This window comes from Xenia sp. Carnegie-2017, unplaced genomic scaffold, assembly GCF_021976095.1.
Source record: "Xenia sp. Carnegie-2017 unplaced genomic scaffold, XeniaSp_v1 HiC_scaffold_1, whole genome shotgun sequence".
Classification (NCBI taxonomy): domain Eukaryota; kingdom Metazoa; phylum Cnidaria; class Anthozoa; order Malacalcyonacea; family Xeniidae; genus Xenia; species Xenia sp. Carnegie-2017.
In genome coordinates, this window is record NW_025813402.1 from 1,152,932 (window position 1) to 1,170,617 (window position 17,686).

At 37.0% G+C, this 17,686-nt stretch overlaps 3 protein-coding genes across 3 annotated transcripts; 1 reads left to right on the forward strand and 2 right to left on the reverse strand.

The window, feature by feature from the left end:
- Positions 1-5,637: 5,637 nt before the first annotated feature.
- On the reverse strand, positions 5,638-13,696 carry LOC124434362. The gene is made up of 13 exons (XM_046984255.1): positions 13,480-13,696; positions 12,811-12,965; positions 12,065-12,397; positions 11,295-11,477; positions 10,995-11,137; positions 10,414-10,528; positions 9,952-9,975; positions 9,161-9,206; positions 8,740-9,085; positions 7,764-7,876; positions 7,419-7,477; positions 6,477-6,647; positions 5,638-6,356 (listed from the first exon to the last, which is right to left on the reverse strand). The coding sequence occupies exons 1-9, from the start codon at positions 13,554-13,556 to the stop codon at positions 8,902-8,904; spliced, it is 1,260 nt and encodes a 419-aa protein (XP_046840211.1). The 5' UTR covers positions 13,557-13,696; the 3' UTR covers positions 5,638-6,356; positions 6,477-6,647; positions 7,419-7,477; positions 7,764-7,876; positions 8,740-8,901.
- Positions 13,697-14,033: 337 nt separating this feature from the next.
- LOC124434417 lies at positions 14,034-15,586 on the forward strand. Its single transcript, XM_046984314.1, has 3 exons — positions 14,034-14,388; positions 14,604-14,766; positions 14,859-15,586. The coding sequence occupies exons 1-3, from the start codon at positions 14,229-14,231 to the stop codon at positions 15,385-15,387; spliced, it is 852 nt and encodes a 283-aa protein (XP_046840270.1). The 5' UTR covers positions 14,034-14,228; the 3' UTR covers positions 15,388-15,586.
- LOC124442016 (protein ALP1-like) lies at positions 15,414-17,137 on the reverse strand. The gene is made up of 4 exons (XM_046992541.1): positions 16,650-17,137; positions 16,288-16,526; positions 16,017-16,220; positions 15,414-15,938 (listed from the first exon to the last, which is right to left on the reverse strand). Exons 1-4 carry the CDS (start codon positions 17,135-17,137, stop codon positions 15,598-15,600), a joined length of 1,272 nt encoding a protein of 423 aa, XP_046848497.1. The 3' UTR covers positions 15,414-15,597.
- Between the last annotated feature and the right edge of the window lie 549 nt (positions 17,138-17,686).

Below are 17,686 nucleotides of genomic sequence, written 5' to 3' on the forward strand. Positions count from 1 at the left end.
GGAATATGTATGAATATGTGCGCACTGTCATCTCAGTAATTTACCTGACGTAGGAAACAGGGAGTTTTAGTGGATGGAGTTTACTCTGTTACCAACTTTGTTAGTTTAAAAAAAATGGTACTTCAAAGCATGTTCTTGTCCTTTCTTGTTTTCTCTTCTTATCGTCATGATGATATTCATAGAAAATATCCTAAGTTATCGAGTTAATTGAGTTTCCTGATGATTTGATTGCGAGAGTGCTAGGAACGTTGTACCTCGGCTGTAGATTAGTGATTAACGAAGAAGAAATGGGTTGGAAGCAACGACTCGAGATTTTAAAAAACATGGAAAATTTATGTGTCAGAAAGCTGCATTGCACAACACATCCTTTGGTTGAATACCAAGGAAGGAGCCGAGTGGTTTCAAATTGATTGGTGACAGTCAAATCGTTAATGAATAGTCTGATGTCAATCCTTCTCCTGGTTTTTCTACACCGGTCGGAACACTACCGAAAGATTGATCTCTGTGTAAACGCAGCCATAATTTACATTTGCTTTCGAATTATGCTTTATTTACGGAAAATATCAACTTGCTACAAATACAGAAATACAGAGCGACTACAATGAAACATAAAGGTATCTTTATGAGGGTATCGAAGACTTGTGCGAAACAGCGAATCAGGCTAAACACTCGGAAAACATAGCCGACCCTCTCACGAGTATCTCCGGTTAATACGTCACTTTTACAGATGACCGGAAGTGCCCGGTGTTTCAACTTTCAAGAGCAGTGTTGCCAGATGGGCGGTTTTCCCGCCCAATTGGGCTGGTTTATAAGCCTGTTTGCGGGAAATTTGGGGAGGTTGCGGGTTGCGGGTTTTTGGGCTGGGAATAACTTTTTGCGCGATATTTTGGGCTGGAAAAAATTTTGATGATCTAGCTTCCACGTGTTTTTGTAAAAATTGTAAAAATTTGAATAGTGTTGTGGTTACGGAAGAAATTTTGTCCTCAAAAAGGTATTGATTTCCTTTTCAATATCAATTGTCATTTCTTAAATATTTCATTACATTTTTGTTCACCTTGTACTCCGTTGGCGTTAATTTGACCTTTTAAATTGACAATCATTAGTCACCATGTTTTGAGACAAAGCCGATGAACAAAGACTCAGCAGACGGCAAAATATTCTCCTTGCCTGTATTTGTGTGCTATTCGTATTCTTCCTTTTATTTTTTGATGATTCGGCATCCAATTTAACTAAGACTATACGTTACAGTTTCTTCAAATGACCATTATTGAAATAAATTAAGAAACAAAAACTGACAAGCAATTTGATAATTTGATGGAAAAATTTTTCTTTTGATATTTGATGTCTTCAAGAAGTGAATCTCAGAATTGAATTTCCAAATTGAAAAAGAACTTTAGATGTGCCTCGACTCTTTTAAAGATACAAATAAATGCGTGTCTTTTTCTGATTTATCTGGACATGATAATTGTATTTTGACTTCGAAATTATGAGTCGCTTGAAATTTCCATGGTCTTGAAATTTCCGGGTTGGCGTCCGGCGGGGAATAACCATGCTTCATGGGCAGAGGGAGCTCTTCAGCCTTGGTCGGCAGTCCTTCTAGTGATGGTGTCACGATAAAAACATTCTTGTTAGCCAAAGCGTAGCATCAAGTATTCAGCTATAACAAGATTATGAACCACACCAAACTGAGTATTCACAACGACGTGAATGGGGCTGGAACTTCTGGTGAAGGTCCCACGTCTGGCAGGTGTCCCATTGGTCAACAGGGTGGGCCCGGTCGTCATCATGCTACTGCAGAAAACCCCAGGGAAACGCAATGTAAGTTAGTACCTTGCAGAAAATGTACCATTATCGGCACTTTCAACACTAGAACATTGAAGCCTCCATCTCGTCTTGGTGAACTTGTAAGAAGTGCAAAGGAAAAGAACATAGATATTATTGCTATTCAAGAACGCCGATTCTTCCACCCTGACACAAACATTGAGTATCAGAAAATAGAAGACTATCATGTCGTTACAGCATCATCTTGGAAGAACTCTGTCAACTCATCTGTTGGAGGTGTAGGCTTCCTATTTTTCTCAGCAGCTATGGAAAATGTATTGCACATAGAGAAGATATCTCCCAGGATTATTATTGCTGACTTTAAAGGCAACCCAACCACAACAGTCATATCTTGCTATAGTCCCCACAACAGTAGCAATGAAGAGGATCTGAATGATTTTTACAGCACTTTGCGTTCTTCCTTGGAGCAAGTTCCTGCTCACAACTTTCTCTTAGTCGCAGGGGACTTCAACGCTAAACTTTGGAGCAGATGATGCCAAATTTACCTTTCACTTAGAAACCAAACGCAACGGAGAGCATCTGGTAGACCTAGCTGAAGAATTTAGTCTCTTCGCAGCCAACACTAGATTTAATAAAAATAAGAACCATTTATGGACCTTCGAGTATCCAAATGGCAGCAGAGCCAAACTAGACTTTATTATGGTCCGTAAAAAGTGGCGTAACAGTGTCATAGACTGCAGAGCATATTCATCTTTCTCCTCTGTTGGATCTGATCATAGAATCGTCTCTGCCTCCGTCAAACTTAGTTTAAGAGTTTCGAAGAAAACAACTGCAGATCCAATGAAGTCAATTGACTGGAAGTCAGTTCAGAGGGACAAGTACTTATCAACTCAGTACAGTGTAAACGTCTTTAACAGATTCCAAGAACTCACTCAGTCTAACGCAGAAGTTTCATTAAATTCAACTAACATTGACCTGATCTACGGAAATCTGATTAAGGCAAATGAGGAGGTTGCACTATCTACACTCCCCAAAAAGCACAAGTCACAAAAGAGACCAGTAAGTTTAGACTCAAAAGTTGTTGATGCTCGTGAAAAGCTCAAGCAAATCACATCAACCTATCACTGCAACCCTTCTCAGAGTAACAAAAAGAAGATTGCAGAAGCCAAGAAGACTCTCGACCTAGCTTATCTAGAGGTAGAAGAAGCTTACATCAAAGGAGAAATAGCCAAAATTTCTCATCTTCATATCAATCAACAACACTCTGCAGCTTGGAAGACCATAAACCAACTAGCGGGAAAAGGCTCACAACCCCCACCTTCCATCAAGGGTGGCAGCCGAGAACAACGACTTGTTAACTGGCACTCTCATTTTATAGCCTCCTGGGCAGTCCCGCAAGTCTTCCAGATAATATGTCACTTCCGAAAGTTCGAGTCAGTCAAACCTTAAATATATCAACAGGCCCTTTTACAAGTGCAGAGTTGAAATATGTCTTTAAGAAACCAATGAAAAATACTCTCGGACCAGACAAGATACCTGCTATCCTCTGGAAAGACTCAATCTTTCATCAATTACTTCTTGATCTTTGCAATTATGCAAAGACCAGCCATATTTCACCAACCATCTGGTTAAGATCACAAATCATTCCCATACTCAAAAAAGGTGATTTGACGTTGCCAACTAACTATCGCGGTATCTCCTTGCTTCCTATAGCTGAAAAAATCTATAACAAGCTTCTTTTGAACCGAATCCGCTCTGAAGTTGAACCTATTCTGCGAAAAAATCAAATGACTTCCGCCCAGGCCGATCCACTCTTGGGCAAATTCTCACATTGCGTAGAATAATTGAGGAAATCACTTTTTGCAATAAAACTGCAGCTCTCATCTTTGTAGACTTCAGTAAAGCCGTTGACTCAGTTAACCGCGATACCATGTTTGAAATTCTTGAACTCTATGGCATACCAGGAGAAATCATCGATGCTATCAAAGTGTATACTAACACACAAGCAACTGTCCTGACCCCAGATGGTGAAACAGATCCTTTTGATATCCTGGCTGGCATTCTCCAAGGTGACACACTGGCACCATTCATTTTTATAGTTGTGATAGAATACATCATGCGTGTGTCAGTAGATTCTATCAATGAAAAGGGCCTGAAGTATCAGCCTAGAAAAAGCTCACGCTACCCTGCACTCTACATCATTGATGCAGATTTTGCTGATGACATTGCATTGCTGTCTGACAATCTCCAAGGTGCCCAATCTCTCCTTTCTTCTCTTGAGTCAGCAGCCAACTGTGCAGGTCTTCATCTCAATGAAACCAAGACTGAATTTATGCCAGTTAACATCCTCAACAATCAGGAGATCAAAACACTGTCAGAAAATATTCTGAAATGTGTTGAAGACTACAAGTATCTAGGATCACACATAAAGAACTCAGAGAAAGACTTAAACATCAGAAAAGGTATTGCATGGACTGCCTGCAACAAATTGGATAAGATTTGGAAATCCAACCTTGATCGGAAAATTAAAATCCAAATTTTTCGAGTTCTTGTTGAGCCCATCTTATTGTACGGTTCTGAGACTTGGACTCTTTCAGCAAAACAACAGCAGCGTTTAGATGGATGTTATACAAGTCTCTTAAGAAGAGTCCTCAATCTCTCTTAGCAAAACCACCCAACTTTAGAAACAATATATGGAGACCTACCAAGAGTATCAAACTTAGTTTGTAAGAGACGTGTTCAGTTCGCAGGCATTGTGCACGCGCAACTGATGAACTAGTGTCATCATTTGTACTTTGGAGACACCCATCATCTGAGAATAGATCACGCAAGTTAACCTTTCCAGATAGGATAAGACGAGACACAACAATTCCTAAGGAAAATCTGTTAGCAGCTATGAAAGATAGAGAATACTGAAAAGATATGGTGAGTTCAATCTCGGCTGAGGCCGCAAGATGATGATGATGATCATGGTTGTCGTTGATTGTATTGTGATTGGCACTGGTTGTGATTATTTACATTGATGGTTGCCATAATGGTTTTCTTGAATTCTGTCTATTTGTGTTTACCACTCGAGGATTATATTAATGAAGAGTGAAGACGACGTTTCAGGTGCAATTTTTTAAATTTTATACTTTTATTTTGGTAATAAACATTAACAGGGATATTTTTAACATTAGCTGAGTTAAAACAAACCAAAGCAGCTTGTTATTTTGATTCTTGTTAATGTTTTTACAATTTTATATCGTTTTCATTTCTTTGCAGCAATACGACGCAATGTTTTTTAGCGCGAACGTTTGCCATAAGGCTTCAACCAAATTATTGTGCAATAAATAATTATGAATATCACCAGACCTCCAAAAGTTGTAGGTTGCAGGTTGTTCACTAAAAACACGAAAAAAATGCGCTCCAAAATATGGCGAAATGGGCGAAATCTGTTATGACGCAATCAACAATGTAGAGTTTATTAGGTTTTGTAAAATAAAGAAAAGCAATTAAACATGGTCAGCAGTGGTCTGTATCAACAATATATAAGCATCCGAACATCCAAGATGCAACAACTATATTTGATATCAATATCACCAGAAGCCGGTTGCACGAAGCCTGGATAGCGTTATCCACTGGATGGCAAATTTTTCTGAACATTCATAAAATCTCTTATAGGAGAAAAGTATGCGATTTGAACTGTGCAATTACTGAAATAAAACATTGTTTCGAAGATTACAAAATTTCTTTGTCGTAAGAAAAATATAAGCACCTTTTTTACAAATTTGAAAATTTTTGCTATCCAATGGATGACGCTGTACAGACTTCGTGCAACCGGCCCCAGACCTCTAAACACAACTAAAAACACCCTAAAAAACCTGATGACGTTTATTCTTAATAAGATCATTTTTTAGCTTACAAGGTTGCACGATCCTACTTTCAAGGAAATAAGCATGAGTTTCTTTGAATTATGGTCGTATGTACTGCTTCTTAACAATTAATCACAATTGTATTATATTTTCAATAACTGAATACATTTAATATCAATACGCGAACTAAAGATAAGTGTTCTAACAAATTACGGTTCGACTCTCAAAAAATATGGTCCAAAATATGGCGAATCTTGTACGACGATTTTTCAAATGAAGTAACCCGTTAGTGTGATAGTTCGGCTCAAAACTGCATGTGTGCTTTGCAAGCGATCGTTTTGAACGTCAAACGTGTTTTCAATATGTTTAAACGTGTTTTCAATATGTTTAAACGTGTTTTCAACATCTATAAATGTGTTTTCAAAATGTTTAAACGTGTTTTCAATATATTTAAATGTGTGTTCAATATGTTTAAACGTGTTTTAAATATGTTTAAACGTGTTTTCAAAATGTTTAAACGTGTTTTCAATATGTTTAAACGTGTTTTCAGTATGTTTAAACGTGTTTTCAAACACTAAGAAGTTTTCAATATCTCAATTAATCCAAAGTTACTTCTTGATCACGATCCTTCTTGTCATTAGAAGATTTCTACTCTTCAGAATACCTGATCCCTAATCCAATCTTTATCACTGTTTACCTTAGTAACGGTCGCCGTTGCCACTAGATAATGAATTGAAAGAGCGTGAAATTAATACGACTCTAGTCATACACAACATTTTCGTCCGCCTCTCAAGACAAAAAAACTACATTAAAAATAAAACAATATAAGCAAATGCTTACTTTCAATCATCCTCAAGCAAGGACGCATTTTGTATAAACGTTTTCTCCCCTTCTACAAGTCCATTTGATTCGAGCTTTGTCCGTAGATTCTTGAGAGGGTCCGAAGGTGCGTCACCGTCAGGCGAGAATGCTATCTTGAAGTCAGCTAATATTTTATCATCTGGTGATTGACTGGAATAAAAGGATCTCGGTTCAGTTTGTTATAGAGTTCAGTTTTCGTAGAGTTCAGTTTGTTGTAGAGTTCAGTTTGTCGTAGAGTTCAGTTTGTCATAGAGTTCAGTTTGTTGTAGAGCTCAGCTTGTCATAGAGTTCAGTTTGTCGTCGAGTTCAGTTTGTCATTGAGTTCAGTTTGTTGTAGAATTCAGTTTGTCATAGAGTTCAGTTTGCCGTAGAGTTCAGTTTGTCATTGAGTTCAGTTTGTTGTAGAATTCAGTTTGTCATAGAGTTCAGTTTGCCGTAGAGTTCAGTTTGTCATTGAGTTCAGTTTGTTGTAGAATTCAGTTTGTCATAGAGTTCAGTTTGTCATAGAGTTCAGTTTGTCGTAGAGTTCAGTTTGTCATTGAGTTCAGTTTGTTGTAGAATTCAGTTTGTCATAGAGTTCAGTTTGTCATAGAGTTCAGTTTGTCGTAGAGTTCAGTTTGTCATTGAGTTCAGTTTGTTGTAGAGTTCAGTTTGTCATAGCGCTCATTTTGTTGTAGAGTTTTATAATCTTTTTATAAGCTTGCATTGCCTTAAACATTTCTACAAAGCCTATTTTATTTGTTTGAATCCTGTTTTGAACACACACGATTTATCTTGATTTCAATTCTTTCGTGTTAATAACAACAAACTTTCCCATATAAGATTGATATATCGAGTCTTCATTGCAAACACATGAAGGACATATAGACCAAAGAAGATCTCATCGTTCCTTCTTGATTAATGACAAAAATACTATCTTACCTGAAGCCTTCGAATGACATATCAACAAACCAGTCATCGTCTGCATACAAGTTCATTATCTGACAACAAAATGAAAGAGTTGTATAAAAATGATATTGGCCCAGCTGTGATCACAAACAACGCAAATAATTTATAGTGGTGATCTACACGAAATTCAGTGCTGTATAATTAAATTTATCATATGGGGGAGGGGCTCTCTTGACGTTCGTGTCAATAGTGCTCTTTTAAAAGTACCCGTTTGAAAGGTAGAAGGGTGCTCCTCCCCCAAGCGCCCCCCCCCTTCACTTCTACAGCACTGACGAAAATTCTCGCGTTGAACTTAAAATGATAGCTATCTCCTCTTACTGCATTTTCCAAATGTCGTTTCATTGCTTTATAACGTAAACTTTCTTCATTTTTCAAGTTGTCAGACCAGAACTTTTCGGGAAAATTCAGGGACACCCAATAGGTTACAATTCCTAGAAATTCAATGAAAAAATATTAAAACTATTGGTATAAGGTGCGTTGGGTTTTATTTTGTTTCTTTAATAACCGTCTGTTATTAATATACAAAAAAAAATATGATAAAGTTTGGAACCGATAAAATTATCTAATGTAAATAAAGTTAGTTTAGTTTAGATTTCCTTCTGTAGTAACAGTGGATCAATAAGAGATGATCTTTACTAAATCTTTAGAAAAGAACAGTTTAGAACTGATAGACATATCTAGTATAAATAAAGTTAGTTTAGTTTAGGTTTCCTTCTGTAGTAACACTGGATCAATAAGAGATGATCTTTACTAAATTTTTAGAAAGAATAGTTTAGAACTGATAGAGATATCTAGTATAAATAAAGTTAGTTTAGTATAGGTTTCTTTCTGTAGTAACAGTGGATCAACAAGAGATGATCTTTACTGTATCTTTAGGAAGAACGGTTTAGAACTGATAGAGATATCTAGTATAAATAAAGTTAGTTTAGTTTAGGTTTCCTTTTGTAGTAACACTGGATCAATAAGAGATGATCTTTACTGAACCTTTAGTAAGAACAGTTTAGAACTGGTAAAAATATCCAGTATCAATAACATCATCCTCATTCTGTCTGAGGATGACTTTGAAATAAAGTCGAAAATTCACAGCTCACTTCTCGTCTTGTTTTGATGCATATCTCAAGATGTCTTGCTTTTTCGGAATTTGCTTTATACTATATTTATACTATATTTCTTTAAATTGTCGGCTGGTCATGGTTTTTAGTTCGGTCTAGGTTTCTTTCTTTAGTCACATCGGAATCAACAAGATATTTAAAACAACGCATCCTTTACTGAAAGTTATTTTTCAGAATGATACCTTTTATTCTCTTTTTACAAATAAATCCAAACATTTGACTGCATGGTCGATACATCCATCCACCATTCAGCATCGAAAGTGTGGCGCACATACGTCCTTCTCTTTTATTATCTTGATACGCGTACCAGTTGGAGTAGGTGATAGGACTGCCGTCTACCCAAATCATATTTTTCGTGTCCGGATGGACGCGGTCACTAAGCCCGATCCAGGCCTCCGTTCCCTCGTCTTTAGCAAGAATACTTTTATCGTGATCTCTTCGTCAGAGCTCTCAATTGTCAGCAACGAGCTTTGTTCGTCATCGCAGAGATTGACAGCTTCCGACCACTTCACGTTGTTGCTGAAATACCTGTTGGTAAAGTTAAAATTTAAAATTAATACTCAAAAAAAGAGAGAGAAAAAGGAATAAGGAATCTTGATATACCTGTAGCATCTTTTCTTTATTCTATGCCAACCGGTTGGGCAATTATCTAGCAGTTTATAAAACAACATGTAATCAATTAACCCTCTGCTGCATGGCGTCGCGTCAGAGCAACTATCACCGAAGGGTTAAGTGAATAAGAAACTGTGGCGTACGTGCTGTGTACGTGCTGTGTACGTGCTGTGTACGTGCAGCAAAGTCTTCGCGAAACTCGTGAAGCGCAACGCACAACACGCGCGACAACCATACATATGTATAATCAAATATATAGCGCATAGCTATACAACGCCAAATCAAAAGTTGAAGCCGAAATAATCGGGTGCCACTATTCTTATCACCCAATTACTAGGTCCCACTCTCACTCGTGGAGCGAAAACAAACTTTAATATACGACAGAGCTTTAACAACGACGTATTTCTGTTATTTTTGGAACCCAAAGCCATGTATAGACATGGCAGATTTTGTGGAAATGTGATTTTTATTAATATTATGATTATTTTTTCATATTAAGTGGGGCTTTCCAATATGGCAGTTCTGGCTTCGCAGAAAGAGCGGAGTGCGTTATCCAGTTTATTTTCAGATCAGTGGCGACAACAAACATGCAGCCGCTGACTGGTGAAAGTTTCAATTCACTACAGATGCGACTGCGAGCGAGTTACGCTGAAATAACCCTTTGCTGCATGGCGTTGCTTCAGGGCGACAATCAACGAACACGATGGAGCTCGCTCGGCGAAAATAATTCGTGCAACAAAGGGTTAAGGACGCTGAATATAATACTGTTTTTAGAAGCCTACCTGCTCCTTTGTCTGCTCTTGTCGCTAAAATATTAGAAAATGTTGTTAGTAATGACGATATTTGGGAAAATTCTCATGATTCAGACTTTTTATAGATCGGGGTTGGGTCTTCCACTTCATGTGTCTCATTTTCATTTGATTTTATTTGTTAGTAATGACGATATTTGGGAAAAATTCTCATGATTTAGACTTTTTATAGATCGGGGATGGATCTTCCACTTCATGTGTCTCATTTTCATTTGATTTTATTTGTTAGTAACGACGATATTTGGGAAAAATTCTCATGATTAAGACTTTTTATAGATCGGGGATGGATCTTCCACTTCATGTGTCTCATTTTCATTTGATTTTATTTGTTAGTAAGGACGATATTTGGGAAGAATTCTCATGATTTAGACGTTTTATAGATCGGGGTTGGATCTTCCACTTCATGTGTCTCATTTTCATTTGATTTTATTTCACCTGTTACAGGATAAACATTTTCAGCGATGTGCAATCTGTCGTTTCCTTTTGGTGCAAAATATGCCGCAACATAAGATCTTTGACTCTTGCAATTATTGGCGATTCCAACACCAACCTTAAAGATAAGAATGATATGAAATTTCATTATATTTTACGAGTTAAAAGATCATCTTTAATTGATCTTGCGTTTTTTCAGAAGGAAATCTAAACTTAACAAACTTTATTTATACTATAATATCTCTGTCAGTTCTAAACTGTTCTTTCTAAAGACCAGTGCTGTAGAACTAAATTTATCAGATGGGAGGGCTCTCTTGACGTTTTTTGTCAATAGTGCCCTTTTAAAATCACCCATTTCAAAGGTAGAAGGGGGCTCCTCCCCCAAGCGCCTCCCCCACTTCTACAGCACTGCCAAAGACCCAGTAAAGATCATCTCTTATCGATCCAGTGTTACTACAGGAGGAAATCTAAACTAAATATTTATGCTCATGCTCATGGTATGTCTCAATAACATTTCTCCCTAGAGGCGCAGTACGAACGATTTTTTTACGATGCAGTTTCACTATTTATTAACAAAAACCTACTTGTTTTGTTCCTGCCCATATTAGTTGGGTAAATTGTATAGATTTTGTTGAGATGGCGGGCTCATCCCAAGCGTAGTTTTTGATTCTGTTGTACCAATGTCTTGCAGCTGCCACTTGAACATTTGGTGTTAGACCACTTGGTCCTAGAGGAGAAATTTACAACAAACACTCAAAAATCTTTGGGAAGATTCATTGTTAAAGTCGTCCATCTTTTTAGATCTACGTATTTTGGACATTTAAAGTTTAATGTTGAAATTTGGCTCATTGAGGAATTTTGTATTTAGCACATATTTTTTCTACCTGAGAAAGTTAACTGTCCATGAGGAGAGTTGACGTCAAGAAATTCTCGATCTGCAGCCGCCATTTTCTCTGCCCAATTTTTAGCTTTTCTCTCCAGAAGTGTGTTAGTTAGCAGTTGTGCAGCTCCGTGCATGAAACGGTATTTATTAATTTCTGTCAGTAGTTGCTTTTCGTATTCATTTTCTTGAACAAAAGAATATTTAATCAATTGAGAATTATTCTTATTTATTTTCAAAGAAATGATTTTTCGTTCACTGACGCATTTCAGTTGTTAATACGGCAAATAATGTAGTCAAGCATTTTTTTTCACATCTGGCTAGTCAAGCTTGTTTCTCTGACCTTATAGATCCTGTTTCAGTTCACAACCAGGCTAGTCAAGCCTGTTTCTCTAACCTGATAGATCCTGTTTCAGTTCACAACCAGGCTAGTCAAGCCTGTTTCTCTTACCTTATAGATCCTGTTTCAGTTCACAACCAGGCTAGTTAAGCCTGTTCTCTAACCTTATAGATCCTGTTTCAGTTCACAACCAGGCTAGTCAAGCCTGTTTCTCTAACCTGATGAATTCTGTTTTAGTTCACAACCTGGCTTGTCAAGCCTGTTTCTCTAACCTTATAGATCCTGTTTCAGTTCACAACCTGGCTAGTCAAGCCTGTTTCTCGTACCTTATAGATCCTGTTTCAGTTCACAACCTGGCTAGTCAAGCCTGTTTCTCTAACCTGATAGATCCTGTTTCAGTTCACAACCAGGCTAGTCAAGCCTGTTTCTCTAACCTGATAAATCCTGTTTCACTTCACAACCGGGATTAGAATTTTTTGTCTCGTTTCTTCTTTTATCATGAACATCCTCCTCACGTTGATCTTTTGTAACGAATTCAGTCGTAGTGGACTCGGGTCCGACCGTGACTCCTCGGTGCATTGACGATTCTGACAATATTGGGTAACTTTCACTGGTGTGATAGTTCTCAAGGTTCATTGATTGACCTTGTGTGGGATTTGAGTAAGATGACATCGCTTTCCAACCATTAAACTGGTACTCTCTTGGTAGACTACCGGTTTGGGAAACCTGTGCTTTTCCAGACCAATGGGATTGAGTGAAAGGAGCAACTGCAAAGTTATTTGAAATGAAATAAAATTCTGAGAAATTCGTTGTAAAACAATCATGGAAAGTGCTTAACGATCTATGTGGAGTAATATCTCAGATTTTCAAAATAAATATATTATTCGAAATTGGTATTTGAAAGAGATAATTAGGCGATCAAGCAAACTGCTCACCATTTCCTAAACGTCTCATTCGTATAAGTTACATTTTGAATGTGAAAAGTACATCAGTAAAACAGACATGAATCGTATCATTTATCGGACCACCAAATCTCATTTTTTGTTTTTCGTTCGCACTTCGTTCATTCGTAAAATTTCGAATCATCATCTTTACACGAAAAAAAAATTTTTATCGTGTGATTCCTCAGTCAAATGCACCAATGTTATCTCTCAGCTCTGTTTTCTTAAAGAAAAATTACCGTTAGTATTTGCGTTTCTCCCATTCCATGACGATAACTTTTCTCCATTATCTACAGCAGACCATGTGTGCTGTGGGCTATTTACGTAAGGTTGTGTCCATTGTGATAAGACTGAGCTAAGACATATGACCAAGACGATAAGGCTTCTCATTTTTCTAAATACATAAATCAGATAAAATGTTAAGCTTGTTTAAAGCCAGGTTTTTTATAAACAATCTATACTTGATATTTAGAAAGAACAGTTTTGAAATGAAAGAAATATGTAGCATAAATAAAGTTAGTTTAGTTTAGATTCCCTTCTCTAGTAACACTAGATCAATAAGAGATGATCTTTACTGTATCTTTAGGAAGAACAGTTTATAACTGATAGAGATATCTAGTATAAATAAAGTTAGTTTAATTTAGGTTTCCTTTTGTAGTAACACTGGATCAATAAGAGATGATCTTTACTGGATCTTTAGGAAGAGCAGTTTAGAACTGATAGAGATATCTAGTATAAATAAAGTTAGTTAAGTTTAGGTTTCCTTTTATAGTAATACGTCAGGTATGACATTTATAGAAAAGCACAACCAAGACAGGTTTAGAACAAACAGAAAGTCATGGTTGCTGTCAGGATACTTTTCCAGTGCAAAACGAACAACTATCCAATGTTTTCCTGTGCATACCAACCTTAAACTGGTATTTTTGAACGATGCTTTGGATAAAATGGTTGTCAATACATTCATCATTATCCCATATATCCACATTTATCCCGCTAACGTGAATGAGAAAATCACGTACATCGTAAGTGCACTTATCATTTCACACTTTTTTAAAAAACTCATTCGAAGAGAAACAATTTTAGCAGTATTGTATTTTTGCCTACAGTAAACGATTCGTTTCAGTATCGCCCATACTTGTGAAACGAAGCGTATAATTGGGACCAAACAAGTTTTAATGCTGTCAAACGCAGGTCGTTCATTGTTTTCGTGAGTCAATACCAGTTTTTTGATTTTCCTTTGCTTAGCAAACCTAAGAATGTATTATGGTTTAATGTTGCCTAACGGTAAATATTTTATACTCGATTTAAACTAAAACGAATTTCGAATAAACGGGACATCTTAAAATGAAAAAATATGAATGCGCGCAAGATGAAAATAAAACTGCGAATTTTCTTCCTTATTTCAAAGCCATCCTCGGACAGAATTTAGTCGGTTCTATTTAATTTACTTAAGCGTGGGCCACACTATCGTCGAAATGCAACGAATTTCGTGACGAGTCGCTCGTCAACGAGAAAATATGACGATATGGACGAATTCGTCGCCGTTGAGCATGCACACCGAAATCGTCAACGAGTGACGAGTAATCTGTTGCATATCTACTCTGATTGGACAAAAAAATCACATGACTAATGTTTGCTTTCACAGTGCTGTGGCAAAATGGCGGATTGGCAAGAAATATTAATTGAGCTAGTGAGAGAGAGGCGATGTTTGTGGGACAAATTTCATCCTGACTATAAAGATATACGGAATATAAAGAAAAATAATTGGAAGGATGTTGCTCGGGAACTAAAAGTTGCAACCAATATTGATCATTCAGGTAAAGTTTTAAATATTTTGTTATGATTAAATGTTGTATGCAGTACGGTGTTTGAAATTAAATGAAGATATGATCTTCGCACTTTGCTGGGCAATTTAAGCAATTGTCTCATGAACCTGAAAAATTCAGGTGACTCAACGGGATTCGAATAATTAATAGAATTATACTCGCAGTATTATGTCGAATGTTTGTTTAGTTTTCCATCTTTTTAAAAGATGAAGATGTGAAGAAAAAGTGGGCTAACCTTAGTGATACGTTTCACCAGCAAAGACGGTCATATGAGGCAAAGCTTGCAAGTGGTGCTCCAGCAGTGGAGGAGCCAGTGTGGAAATGGTGGAAGTGTTTCCAATGGTTACATGATGTCACAAAACAAAATACGTAAGTCAGATACATATTCTCTTTTGCCTTCCATAATTTCTTTCGTCGCCATAAAATATTTATTTATTTCACGAGTAAATTTGCGTTCTCAGGAGCAGTTCATTTTCCAATTTACCTGAAATTGAGCCTCGAGTTTCATCACCATGCAGCCATGAAAGTGATCAAACAAGTTCACCATATATTGCTGAAACGGATGATATGGAGGACCAGGAAGAAACATCCAGTGTCTCTGCTTGTAATTCCACCTGTAATTCCACCTTCATACCAAAGAGATCAAACAAAAGAAAACGCAGTAATGTTGAGAGAGAAAATGCATTGCTGCTTAAAGAGTTGGCATCTGTTAACTCTGAACTTTCTAACATGTCACAGATGGAGCCTAACGATGACTTACACTATTTTGCCATGTCAATAGCTGGTAAAATGCGGAAAATGAGCGAATATCAACAAGCTGTGGCACGAAAAGAAATTGAAAATATTTTATTTCAAATTCAATTTGCACCTTCACAAACACACAGTCCCAATTTTACCTATAGCCAACCCACAACTGTTACTAATACTACTGATCAGACTATCCAGTCTGTTGCACCAGATAATGCACTTACTGACATCAACCTAGGTTAATTATTTAAAAAAAAATTTGGTATCTGTAGTTTTTCTTTTTTAATATCTTATGTCATAATTAAGCACACAACTATTTTAATGTTTTACTAACAGTTTATTTTCCTATTATTATACTTATTGTATATCTTTACAACATATATAAAGTTATTTCTGCTTCAAAAACAAATGACCATATGTATTAAAACAAAATCCTACAAAAGATAATATCCACTATCGACGATTTATATGCTTCCACTGCCATTCCACAGAACCTTCAGAACTTATAAAATATGTGCAAAGTTTTTCTCTAATTTGACTGGCTTGTTGAGTAGCACTGCGACTGTTGTAGCCAGTGGTAGAGGTTTGATTAGGTGCATTTGTCCTCCAAAAACCCTCTGTTATGTTGCCAGCTTCATTAACAGAATCTAAAAACCCTGGAGGAGTATAGTTGAGATCATTCTTAACACACAGGAAGTTGTGTAGAACACAGATGGCTTTAACTAATGAAATAGCTTTTGATGGTTCTGCAATGATGGGTTTGAATAATATTCTCCATCTGTGAGACATGATACCTACAAGGAAACAAACATGTGTCATTCATAATAAGTTTAATATTACATAAAACAATTCACAAAATGAGTTAAACTTACCAAATGCATTCTCTACCACTCTCCTAGCACGTGACAAACGATAATTAAATATCCGTCGTGAATCATTGTCCAGTGACCGGCCAGGAAAAGGACGCATTAGGTATGGGCGCAATGGGAATGCCTCATCTCCTACAAACATGTAGGGCAATGCTTCACCTGATTCAATTCTTGACAAAGGTGCTGGAAATGGTAGGTTTACACGTCCTGTGACAAGTAAAAAGTTATATAATAAAAAGCAAAATTGCTCGAAGTAGACAAACCAAGTACTAACCGTTCTCCAAAGCTCTTCCAAAACCTGATGACTCCCAAATGCCACCATCACTGTTGCTACCAGATTTTCCAACATCGATGGTAATAAATTTATATGATGCATCAACTACAGCCATAAGTACAATGGACTCCCGCTGTTTGTAGTTGAAATACTCCGATCCACCATGCTTAGGCTTCTGGATCAAAATGTGCTTTCCATCGATGCTCCCAAGACAATGGGGGAAATTCCATTTTTCAAATCTGATAAACATTGCATAAATGAAATATACAGCTATTATTGACTAGCAAATAGTTCTATAATATTAATGTTCTATTGCACAATTGCAATCAATATGTACACAGCTATCTAAATTAGAAACTGACCCATCAAATATCTTTTTCCATGCTTCTGGACCACATGGCATGGTCATATATTCAGGCTGCATTTTTTTCCAAAGAGCATCACACGTGCTGTAAATAATCTCTGATACTGTTGAACGACCCAGTCGATAGTGCGCAGCTATGGCGTTATGAGACGCTCCTTCAGCCAAATGGTGCAATGTGATGGCAAGCTTTAGTCCTGGTTTAATTGCTGCTCTCAAATGTGTGTCCTTTTTTGTCAAAAGTGGTGCAATTGAACGTAATATTTCGTCAAAATGTTCAACTGTCATTCGTAAATACTTGCAATGTCTTTCATTATCTTGACGAAGCTCTTGCAACAACGTGTCATACAAGCCCTTCTCTTCTCGCCTTCTATTTATGGGATGTACCCAGAACCTTCTTTTGTATCTACGTCGTTTTGCAGAAATTAGCAGCAGTAGAATTTTTCTCTTCAATAATAGAAGTTTCTTTTTGCGCTGATAATCGTCCATGCTTGTACGGCAAATCGTTACAATGTGGCACATGTACTCGTCACGACGAATCGTTGACGAGCGACTCGTCACGAAATTCGTTGCATTTCGACGATAGTGTGGCCGACGGTTAGTCTGTACTTTTTTGGCTCAGGTCAACACTTTGAAGCTTTCTTCCACGCCAATTATTGGCAAACATTATCTGTCTGCTGTAATTAGATTTGTAATGCGTGGTGAGATGCTTTCGATAAACGTCGATTTTTAAACACTATTGCATTAATGATGGGTTGTTTATCGGGAAATTTGGCTAAATTATGTCAAATTAAAGTATCAGTTTTACGAACATACATCAGGTTACAAACATAATGAAATTACGGTTTCCGGTGCGGTCGAGGTGTGTTTCGCCAGTCACATCCAAGCTTATTTTTGGTTGTTTCACCATAAAACGACAATCAAGAACGAGACATTTTTGACAATTGATAAACGAATGTCCACGTCAATTTGTAGAAATATTCATTGAATGTTAAAATTTGTCTGTACACGCGCGAAAACTTGACTGCGGTAATTAAT

What these genes read in the sequence shown, in the direction of transcription:
- LOC124434362 (XM_046984255.1), bottom strand. Translation starts at nt 13,556, where the DNA reads ATGTGGATATATGGGATAATGATGAATGTATTGACAACCATTTTATCC. An exon ending in TGGACAGTTAACTTTCTCAG is followed by an intron (nt 11,138 to 11,294) that starts GTAGAAAAAATA and finishes TTTCTCCTCTAG; the next exon opens with GACCAAGTGGTCTAACACCA. An exon ending in TATGGGCAGGAACAAAACAA is followed by an intron (nt 10,529 to 10,994) that starts GTAGGTTTTTGT and finishes CTTATCTTTAAG; the next exon opens with GTTGGTGTTGGAATCGCCAA.
- LOC124434417 (XM_046984314.1), top strand. Translation starts at nt 14,229, where the DNA reads ATGGCGGATTGGCAAGAAATATTAATTGAGCTAGTGAGAGAGAGGCGA. An exon ending in AACCAATATTGATCATTCAG is followed by an intron (nt 14,389 to 14,603) that starts GTAAAGTTTTAA and finishes TCTTTTTAAAAG; the next exon opens with ATGAAGATGTGAAGAAAAAG. An exon ending in GATGTCACAAAACAAAATAC is followed by an intron (nt 14,767 to 14,858) that starts GTAAGTCAGATA and finishes TTGCGTTCTCAG; the next exon opens with GAGCAGTTCATTTTCCAATT.
- LOC124442016 (XM_046992541.1), bottom strand. Translation starts at nt 17,137, where the DNA reads ATGGACGATTATCAGCGCAAAAAGAAACTTCTATTATTGAAGAGAAAA. An exon ending in TGGAAGAGCTTTGGAGAACG is followed by an intron (nt 16,221 to 16,287) that starts GTTAGTACTTGG and finishes TACTTGTCACAG; the next exon opens with GACGTGTAAACCTACCATTT. An exon ending in AGTGGTAGAGAATGCATTTG is followed by an intron (nt 15,939 to 16,016) that starts GTAAGTTTAACT and finishes GTTTCCTTGTAG; the next exon opens with GTATCATGTCTCACAGATGG.